Genomic DNA, 11757 nt, shown 5'->3' on the forward strand with positions numbered 1-11757 from the left:
AATATCTACAATTGATTGCAAATTTTTTTCTTTTTGGTTTTCATTAGCAAATAAATATTGTTTCAGAATTTTTATGCTTTGAAACTCTTGATCAGTTGTGGGGATATCCTTAGAAATATTTCACTCATCTTCAATATTTTCAACACTATCATTGGGAGTACGCATTAAATCAGATATTGAAATGAGATGTGAGTAGCAAACAATATACTCGCTGTCGCTCTCCAAATATCTTCTACTACGGAATTTTATTCAGAAGGACCAATTTTTTCCTTTAGATAACAAGAAGCAACTAACCCCAAGAAGTTTCTTAAACTCGTTTGTAATATATTTAAGTCGACACTGTCTAACGATGCAGAAATCAAATTCAGAGCTTCTAGAATGTTTATTTTTAATTTAGAAGCCTCTTGCAGGTCACCCGAATCAAGAAAAAAAAAATTATTACCTAACCAGTTGTTTAGGGTAGCGCTCTTTAAATGATTTGATAATTTCAAGATTCAAATACTAAAGCTAGCTGCAAAAAAAAAAAAAANAAAAAAAAAAAAATCACTGGTAAATTTTACAATTTAAGCTCCCATACTTTCGTCAAAAACTCTTCCTGTGGTTTGCCCATCCCACCACAAATCTGATTTTGACTCAAGGGTAAAATTCTATCTCACAGATAAAAATATAGAATAGAAAGAATACCAGAAAAGCTACCAACAGCTAATAAACAAGTATCTTTTTTTAAAAAAATATTCAGCAAATAATATACTAGCTGTCGCCCTCCAAATATCTTCTACTACGTAATTTTATTCAGAAGGACCAGAAAATGTTTGTGCGAGATTTGTGCAGAAAAATGGATTTTGATCTGAGAAAAATGTATAAAGCAGGATTTTCTTAAAAACAGTAACACAAGATCTGGGAACAGTAACACATTATCAATATAGGAAATTTTCACTGGCCAGGAGAAAATTACGTAAGAAGCGGGATAACATATGAAACGGACAACATGAAACTGGGGTTCCATTGTATAATCTTTCATTATATAAACCTCATGTGAGATTGATCATGAAAAAAATTGAATAAACTTCAAATTATTGAGGTAGTAATTTTACTTAAGGTCTAAGACAGCTTTTAAAATATATAAAGACTACAACAATTATGTTTCATTTTGATAAATTTGTTAAAAGTACCTGTAAAGATAATGAGAGTGAGATAATCCTAAACCAGTAAATATATATATATATATAAAAACTACATTACACAGTGAATTGTTTAGGGATGAAACATTGAGTTTTTGACAAAGGTCACTAAAATTCATTAAATTCAGGTCAACTCCTAAAAACTAATTCAATTCATCAGTGCAAGTAATGTTGCATAATTTTTTAAACATGAAAAATTTGTTATATGCCTATTTATTATCACTATTACAAATATGCAAAACAGGTTTAAAATTAAATACAATACTTTAAATTTACATTCTTCATGTTTGTAAATTTTCCTCCAATAAAATTAAAGCACAAAATGTAGTTTTTAAAAATGAAAAATACTCTAGTTCATCTAAACATGAGAATACTAATGTGTTTTGCATAGGGCAAAAACCCCAGAAAGGTTTCTGCTTCACTACACTGGATTAAAAAAAAGTATTACATTAATAAACGCAGACGAAATATAACTAATACTAAAATATAAAAATTCAACCTTCATAACTCAATAACACTATTAAACATATATATAAGTAAAGTATAAAGGCAAATACAATAAAATAAACCATATATTGTTAATTAAATTTAACCCCTAAAATACAAAATATTTATTTAAGCCCAAAATTATTGAAGTTGGAGAGTGGTTATTTGCATCATGTTTCAACTCATATCGTTTAATGTTTTCTTTTTAGAATGAACCAAGAAAAATATTCTAAGTAGTACTTCCATATCTGAAATAGAGAATTATAAAGTTAACAATATCATGAATCATTATACATTATTGTTATGCTACCTTTAATTACTGATTTATTCATCAAGCAATGACTATCTTTTGCTTTAATAATATTAAGAACTTATCAATTAATCTGGTGAGCACTTATTAAATTCATTAATGATTTTTATAAAAGTAAGATATTTTGTGTGCAAAAATTTTTATTTTAGCAAAAATGCCCTCCAAGTTCTGGCAACAACCTGTCGAGTCACGTTTGAAACTAAAAAAGAAATGTACAGAAATGGATCGAATGTGAAGGGTAAAACGTATATTCCCCAGATATTTCCCTATCATGATCTGTCGCACCAGCTACAATCGATAAGACACTAAATGGATTAGAAATCTGCTATTTAAAAAAAAAAAAAACATGCACAGATTTACCAGTGGGCAACTTTCAGTCAAATTTAATGTTTTTTTAGTATTTTATTTTGTTGCTGTTGCAAAGGTACAGATCACGGTGTGGAAATCTTCTAGTTAAAGCTCATAGCAACCAAATATTAAACCATTACTTATGTATTTTTTATAAGAAAATTATGGCAAGTATAAGAACTAGCCTGTGGCATTTTAGCACCTTCAAGTTGCTGAGGGTATATCCATAACTGGTATTTGTTTGCTCCATCAAAAATCACCAAGTAAAACTTCCCAATTCTTGTACTCATAATAATCTTTAAAAATACATTTACAATGGCTACAAATGTCACCCTTGGCGTTAGTGACATTCTGTTAATTTTTTTATATTAGTTTCTCACATGCCACTGCACAGCTTTTCTCTCCCCTTCTTTTTTTAGTGTAGTTACCGGTACGGAAAAATCTTTTCAATTTTAGCGGGAGCAATTATAATTAGGGTGACCAGATTTTTTCGGGCAATGCCGGGGACACTCATCTCTACCCCTCCACCCCCAATTTTATCGACAGAAAAAACTGAGGAATGAATCTTCTTTAAAATTTCAGGCTTTTTTTCGAGTAATTGAGAAAATATGTCACATGAAAAATCAAAATTAATCAGTACAGATAAAACCGCTTTCACTGTATTCACATCCATTCGCGATTTTTCTTTAGTCCAATAGTTATTTATGCGCGAAAATACCCGTTCTACAGGCGCATTGCTGCTTGGCCAGCACATTGCAAGCTCAACAATTCTTTTGATATTTGTAAATGGTATATTGTTTTTTTGAAAATAATTGTTTATTTCGCGCCATTTGTCTGTTATGTGTACGGATTGGTACCATTTATCGTCTTTTGAATCCAAATAACCTTCAAGATAAGTAAACTCGTCAAATAAATCGTCGGAATTAACATTCAAAATTGCACATTTTGAAGAGAGAGACAGAACTGCCTCGTCGAATTCAGACCGTGAAGGCTTACAATCTAAAAGAAGGCACTTCAAATCAGACATATCATCGTTGTTATCGTTCCAAGCTTCTAAATATGAAATCGCAGCTTCATAGAATTCTTTCGACGTTTCTAAATAAGAATCTTCAGTAATGATATTCTCAGCAATCAATTTAGTCAATTCAGGTTTTACAACAAGTGGAACAAATTTGGCATTCTTTCGTGCTTTCAATTTAAATATCAAATCCTTGACAACCGCTCCAGATTCAATAACACATTTGTCATCGCTTTCAATTTTCAAGATGCTTTGATTAAAAATTGCAGCATGCGAATGCGCAAAAAACAACCATAACTCGGTTGTTTCACTCTCAAAATAATTCTTCAAGATTTTTGGGCACTTTTTTTCAGACAACATAAATTCTTTAAGAGATAAATAAATTTTAAGAATTCTTTCTGCAGCAGGAAGTAATGTCAACCACCTAACATGAATGTGTCCTAAAATTTTATGATATTCTTGGTCAGCATACTCACAAAATTCTTTCAGTCTTTCAATTCGGACTGTGTAAATTTTAAAATAACTAAAAAGTTTAGATACCATAACTTCAATATCTACAGGCAAACAATCAAAAGCAGTTTTAGCGCCATTATGTATAATATGCGCATTACACCCAAAACCAAAAATATCTCTTCCTAACTCAGTTTGAAGTTTAGTATGAACATTTTCTGTTCCTCTTCTTAACAATCCTCCAAAATTAGTGTTAGTATTATCCGCAGACAAACCAGCCATTTTATCCTTCAATTGGAACTCGAATAGTGCGTTTAATATTTCTGAAGATAAAATCTTTACAGTTTCTCCTTTAATTTCGTTTAGTGATACAAGTTTATTATTAATTGGATCTTTAGCACAGTCCCACTGAAAATACCGCACTAAAATAGGAAGTAATTTTACATGATTGTGATTGGAAGTATCGTAAGATATTGTTACAAATTGAACAGACTGTAAATCTTTCTTCAATTCAAGAAATGCCCACGGAGAAAAAACATTGACAGCGATAGCTTCGCATTTTGTTCGGGCACAAGAAAATTTCTTGTCTACAAATTTCTTCTGTAAATTTGAAGTACAGTCCATGCTGCGAAACGATTGGTTGTGACGAATGGTGTGAAATGCAAGCGTTCCTTCATATGTTGCTAAGTCAAACTCTTCTTTGGATGGTTCCAGCTTACGAAAAAACTGTTTGACGGATTTCGTTTTTGTTTTTGCTGCCAAAGCTTCTTTGTGTTTAATTGTAAGAATGTGATCTGCTATAGCTGTTCGTCCTCCACTTCCAACTGAAAACGTTGCTCTACACATTGTACATTTTACTTTGGAAGAATTATTAGGATTCGGTTCAATAAATGGAAACTCGTTTTTCCAATCATCCAAATAATGACATTTTCTTTTTTTTGTTTATGTTGCCATATTGACATCTATTTTAAAGAAATAAAAATATTTTTCTAAATATCTATTACGATAACAAATTATGAGGTTTTCAAAATGTAGAATAATTAGAATTTATAAAAATTAATTAGTCGTAAGTGATAATAATAACAATTTCATAAAAAATGGTTTTATACTTTATTGGTTAGATATTTATAAAATGTTTACCTGATTATAAAATGTTTTAGTTATTTTTCTAAAATAAAACGGAAATGTAGTAATTGTTGTTGTTTTTAGTGGAAATTAGCTAATATTGGCAGTTTATGTAACCCAAGATATTAATTGTTTTAAAAGCAGCAACTAATATTCATGTTACGTCTTGTTTTAAACTTCTTTTCTTATATAAACATGTCTGGCGTACAGCCTAGTAAAAATGTAAACATAACTAGATATTAAAGTTATGTGTTCCAAAATTTCTGTAGTATAAGTTATAGTGTGTTCTTAAAAACTAGTTTACATTTAATTTTCAATGCTTACATTAATTTGTATGAAAATTTTTGAGAAAATAAAAATTACATATAACATATTTTTATCAAATATTTTACACAAAATTTTTCAATTTTATAACCGGGGACAAAACCGGGGACGCAAACCGACCGGGGACACGAGGTCCTCGCCGGGGACAATCCCCGGAAATCGGGGACGTCTGGTCACAATAATTATAATCAGTGAGGAACTGTCCTGCCTATTACTGATTTGTATTGACCTAAATCTACCAAGCTTTTTAAGAAATTTACTTTATTTATATCAATTTAAAATTATAAATAATTTAATAAAAAAAGTGCATAGTTTTTATTTTAATTTACAAATCTTCTGAAACTAATTTCTTAAAAAAATAAACATCATTAACTTTTCTTTAGTTTTTTATTCTAATCATAAGCAATTATTTTGTCGTACAGATTTCGTAGCAAATAGCGAGAAATATAATTTTACAACCACCAATAATTTACTTGTAAAATACTACTACTATCTAATACGTTTTTTAATTTGTTAAATAAGATAAATTCATAAATGAAGATCGTACAAAACTTCAAGAAACCTTCCACAAAAATTGCCAACTCTACGACATGCTAATTCTGCGGAATTAAACATTTATTTTAGGATCACACGATTTTTTGCTTCTTAAAACTCTAGTTTTTCTGTACTAACTAATTGCATTGTAGGTTTAAATTTTTCAAAAATCATTTGTTTGAGAAAAAGTTTATTTATTTACCTTTTTCTAACCCGGAACTATGAGTTTGAAATGCGGCAAAAGAGTTTTCCGACTACCTTTTTCTGTTTATCGCTCTAAAGTGAGTTTTTTTATTTATTTTTATACTTATCCCATTTAATTAATCACAAATCTGCTCCTTATAATTAATAAATTTAAGACTATGTGGTTAAGCACTGCTTTTTTTAAAAAAAATTAATGCTGTTGTTTAATATTTTAAATTTCCACGGTTTAACTTTTAAACTGTTTATCAAACTGATGTAAATATAAACAAATCTAAAGCTGTCCAACACAGCATTGCATCATTTTTTCTTAGCAATTAATCAAGTAATAGAAATAATATAGTAATTTTTCAAAACATTTCATACATAAATATACGTTCCAATTGTCATTTTCTTTTTATGACCTTATTAAAATGTTTACACATTCTTTTTTAAATTTATAAATATCTTTACCGCCTATATTATTTAATGATTTAATGCAAATTTTTTATGGTTATTTTAACATGCAAATTATAAATTCTTATTCCTAGAAAACTGTTCATCCTTCTTCTGTTAGTAGCTGAGTTTTTTTATCTACGTTTTCTGAATAATTATAGGTTAATTTCGGCATTTTTCCTCCCCCTATCAACGTTTTATTAATTACTGGGGTCACAAAATAACCCCGCGAGTCTTCCCGTTTGTACTACAAATCAGTTTATATCTCGTTGCAAATGAGTTTAGTGCATTACTTTTCGTTCCTAATTGAAGTTATTTCTTCTTGTTTTATAAGTTCATTAGTGTTTTGCTGCTTAAGTACAAATACTGTTTGCAATCTGACAAAAATACACTAACTGTGTATAAAAACCGACGACATTACCAAACTGTGTATAAAAATCAAAGACCTGGTTATGCCACTTATTAGTGATCAACATTAGCAAACGTGTGGACAATCAGAGTTTGAATCTTGAACCAGTGGTTCAATTATTAAGCAGTTGTTGCCTGGTTATTAAAGTTAGACACATGATACCGAATAGGAGCTTTTAGTCCTCGGTCGCTTTCAATTATTAGGTTTACATCCCCCAACACCTACCTATCACTTGATAAGAAACGTGTATAACACCTCCTTGAAAGAAAACTTGCCGCGATTCAGAGGAAAAAAAGGAAAGCAATGCTTGCTTGTAAGGAAGGCATGAGGACCTATGGAATTTATATATTCACAATTATTCATCTGATAAATGTCTGAATAACGGTTTTTATTTGTATGAGAATCTCAAAAATTATATTTCTGTTCTCTTTTTTTACACCAGCTGCATTAAACACTGTCTTCAAATTGATAAGAAAGTGAAGGAAATTTTCAGTGGGGAAGAAGTAATTTAACTTGTTGGGTCTCATAAGTGTCGTCCAGATGAACAGATCAAAAGATGCCATTGTCCGAATGAGCAATATCATTTTCTCTCCTTTCTTTGGAAAGATAAGGCAAGGGGACAGGAAAAAGATTAATTCTTTAGTAGTGAAATAGTTTAATATTTTTAGTTTTAAAGAAGGAAAAAATGTACATGCTTTAAAAATGGGGAAAAGTTGCATATTTTTTCCGCTCAGAAATTTTTTTCCCTTCATGTTCACAAAAAATAATATCCGGCTTGAAGAGATAGAAAATAACGTTTCAAGGCAAAAGTGTTACGAGAGTGTCCACTTTGCGGAGAATGTTGCATAATGGTTTACCCAGAAGCAGAATATTTTCAAATGTTCTGCAACAGGACTTATTAATTTATACAAATGTTCTGCAAGCATTTCACAGCGAAAAAAAGTCAGCTTTACGTTAAAATACTATATTTTCATTTATTAAAATACAGGATCATACACAGATACTCTACGCTATTTTTTAAACTAAGGCAAACATTCTTGATTTGCTACTTTTTCAATCACTTTTGAAGTGTAAAATTTTGTTAATGACGATGAATTATTGATAAATTATTATCGCAGGAAAACGCTGTCACTTATTCAAGATACAAATTGTTCTGCAGGACTTCGTTTGTTCTGCGACGTACATCACAGTTTTAGGCACTTTCTGTTTCTGGGATGGTTTGTTCATAAAAGATTCAAGGTGAATCAAAAATATGTCCGTATTGAGAGACGTCCGTTTTGCAGGACTCCTCAATAAGAGTTTTTACTGTATATATATATTGTCCTATTCAGGATATTAATTTCTTTACAATTTAAAAGATCTTTTTTAAAGGTTTCTTACAAAGCAAAGCACTGTAGCTAAATTTTTTCTGAATTCTATTAAATACTTACACTTGTTACCTAATTTTTTTTCTCTCCTTGTAGTTTATTGGTTTTAAAATATTTGCATTTTACATTTTTTTCTCTCAAGTTTAAAGCATTAGTTGTGATGAAGATTTGGCAATGCTGATTTTACTAAATTCTCCTCCTCATAGTTAAAGTAGCCTAAATAGAAAAAATTATTTCCTTTAAGCACTCACTAATTTGATTTGAATGTATAATGATTTATATAAATATGTCTTAATTTTGATGATTGTAAAATAATTTATTTTAAGCGATAGAATGTATTCTTTTTTTTTTTTTTTCAGGTCTTGCCGCTTTTGAAAATTATTTTATGAATTGAAAATATGGACAATAATAGTAACTACATTTGATTTTAAAATTCTTACCTTTTCATTTTAGTGGTATATTGCAGGTTTTATATTCAGTGGACCCCTGGTGTTACGTTGTCCGTTTTATTCGGTAATCCCCTTTCTACGTCATTTTCTGCTGGCACGTAAAAATTGCCCATACTGATAATGTTAAATTATCATGGATTTTACATTATCCTTTTTAAGAAAATCCTACTACATACATTTTTCTAACAGAACAAAATCATTTTTTCTCTACAAAACTCTCACAAACCTTTTTTGATTTTTCTTTTTCTTTTTTAAAAAGAGGATACTTGCTTATTTGCATTTTATAGCTTTTCTTAAATTTTTTCTATTTCATCTTATTGTCCGTTCTGTCTATGAGAAGGGTAAGGAAGTGTATACGCTTAATAGTAAAATTTGTGAGTGGAATTTTTTCCAGCAAATTTCAAATTTTGTTATCTTTTAATAATTTAAAGAATGTTACACTAAACAATTGGTTTGGCAATCATTTATTTTACTTGATTCTGATGCAAGATGCTTCAAAAGCAAATAAAATCTTTTTGGAAGGTCTGAATTTTGATTTCCACAGTGTTGGATAGTGTCGACTCAAATGCATTACAAATGGGTTTAACAAAGCTTCCGTGGATTAATTGCTTCTCGGTATCCAATGGGAACATTGGTCCTTTGAAATTAAATTGCCTGTTTGAAGATCTTTCGAATCCCATGATGTGTATATCATCTGCAACATACATTCTACTACTTTTCAATATCTGATTTAATGGCTGCTGCTAATGATAGTCATGAAAACAATGACAATAAACAAGAAATATCAGAGGATATACCCGCAACTGATCTAGAGTTTGAAAGCATATAAACTCTTAAAACATTTGTTAATGTAAACTATAAAGCAAACAATACTAAGTATTCAGAGCAATATTGTTGAAATTGTATTCAAGAACTAAAAAAGATTACACCTTTTTTCTATTAATTCTTGTTAGTTAAATGTTTGAAAAATGTACTTAAATTCCCCCCCCCNCCCCCCCCCCCCCCGGATTTTACATTACCTTGCTTAGTGCATTTTTTGAGGCTAGTCCGACGGAGAACATAAAATTTGGGTTCCACTGTATATTATTATTGTCACTACATCAAAACCGCTAATCTTCTTGTTTGACAATCTTCACTTAAGGACTTTTTTAATTTGTTTTTTAGCAAATTATCTCGAATGTAACTTTTCATTCCAGTTTCTGTTATGGTATTGATGCACTATTGCATTTCTCTATTAATATTATGGTATTTTTGTTTAAATCTAATAGTATGCTAAATATTTTTCTCGTCAAATTCGGTGTTTTATTAACTGTATTGAATTACTGTGAAATATTTAATACATTGACCTTTTTTAAAGTAATCTGAAAATAGTGTTTTGTGAATGTATTCTTTATTGATATCTTGATTGAATTTCTTATAACAATTTCATTGCTTAAAACATGATATACATATCAATTTTTGATTTTTAAAGAAATGAAAATATATTATAATTACAGAAATATTTATAATTACATGAAAGAATGTAGGAGTTTATTTAAAAAACTTAGTTCTTATAAAAACTTAAATGTAAGATTGTAAAAAAAGTTAACTTTTAGTACTGATAACTTTGTTAGTAGTAATGGTAACACATGATAAAGTTAATCTGTGTGTATCAGAGTAAATTTTTTTTGAACTCAAAGGTTTAGCTTAAACATAGCTTAGTTTACCATGTAGCCAGAACATTAAAATTTTTTTTTTAATATTTAATGATTTTAATGAATTACATTTAAATAATTTTTAACAGAATTATTAAATTTTTTTTTCAAAAATAAAATTATTGGCAAAAAATCAAGGTGTGCTGCATTTAAAAAATTGTAACTTTTTAAAAAATGTTTATATAAAGTCTTTTTTTTTTTTTTAATTATTATTCTGTGCCAGAAATAGAGTATCTTGGTAATTTTTTTCTATTATTAACTTTCTCATAAATGTCTCTTTAAGGTGCTGTTCAGGATTTCAAAAGTATTCTAGATAATGAACCTAATGTGTCACCTGCAGTTGCTGCTTTACGTGTGCTACTAGATTTCATGGTTAAAGACACATGTAAGGAATTTATATTATGATATATTATTTATTATCATACATACACTAGTAAAGGAAACAATAGTAAATTTTAGCTTGTAACGGGAAAAGTTTTTTTGTGTATTTGATTGAATTTTTTAAGATTGAATTGAAACCAAATATCCCAATAGCAACACCAACTTTACGTTTTNTTTTTTTTTTTTTTTTTTTTTTTTTTTTTTTTTTTTTTTTTTTTTTTATAGACTGAAATAAGGATACAAGGGTAGTTAGACATGGAAAATGTGATGATAAAAGCCATTGTAAATCTATGCTTTTAAAAATCCTCAAATTTAATTATTAAGCTAATGAAAATTGATCACAATAAAGCTGAGAAAAAATGTAATGACAAATTTCATTAATTTTTACCCCAAAAAGTGCAGTTAGCAAATTTTGCTATCAAATATATGCACACTTTATGTTAAGTATCTGAAACTTTAAAGCTAATGTGAGTAATATTAATAATTTTTTTAAAAAAAATAAAGTTATAGAAGAATTGTATGTCAAAAAATTGAGCAAATCTTTTCTGTAAAGTTTCGCCAGTGAGACAAGCAAATTTATTATTAGTTGGGTCACAAAATTTTTTTTTTTAAAAATTCTATTTATACCAGATGTATTTTTAAATCAAATATATATACAATAATGTCTCATTGTCCCATGGATGACAGGGGAATATTTCTATTCAATGAAATTGAAATTTCTATAACATTAGTAATCTTAAATCAATTCTCTATGATCTAACAGTATTATTTAAAAACAAGCACTTCTGAGTTTCTTATTGTTTGTGTGTGAGCTGATGAAGGGATTATATCTTTGCCCCCAGTTTTTTGTTATGTTATTTTATTTTAATAATTTTCTTCTTCTCTCTTCATTATTCTGTAATTTTTTCCATGTTTTCTCAATATTTTGAGCTTATTTTATGAGTTCTATATACTTGCAGCTTATGTGCAGTAAATAAAACTTATTAATATTCTTTATTTTTTTCTTTTTTTAATCCCTTTTGTATTTATTTATGTTGCTATATAT

At 28.9% G+C, this 11757-nt stretch overlaps 1 protein-coding gene across 2 annotated transcripts in view; it reads left to right on the forward strand.

Moving 5' to 3' along the window:
- LOC107451345 (eukaryotic translation initiation factor 2B subunit alpha) overlaps positions 1 to 11757 on the forward strand; it is a 26930-nt gene that overhangs the window by 4957 nt on the left and 10216 nt on the right. Inside the window, exons 1-3 of one of the 2 annotated variants that reach the window (XM_043051227.2) lie at positions 6221 to 6302; positions 8548 to 8599; positions 10615 to 10716. In XM_043051227.2, coding sequence (XP_042907161.1) covers positions 8587 to 8599; positions 10615 to 10716 — 115 coding nt within the window. In that variant the 5' untranslated portion in view covers positions 6221 to 6302; positions 8548 to 8586. Of the gene's footprint in view, positions 1 to 6220; positions 6303 to 8547; positions 8600 to 10614; positions 10717 to 11757 lie in introns of those variants that run through there. The other variant, XM_071180644.1, reaches the window with a different exon arrangement.

The sequence above is a fragment of the Parasteatoda tepidariorum genome, chromosome 5 (assembly GCF_043381705.1).
Source record: "Parasteatoda tepidariorum isolate YZ-2023 chromosome 5, CAS_Ptep_4.0, whole genome shotgun sequence".
Lineage (NCBI taxonomy): Eukaryota > Metazoa > Arthropoda > Arachnida > Araneae > Theridiidae > Parasteatoda > Parasteatoda tepidariorum.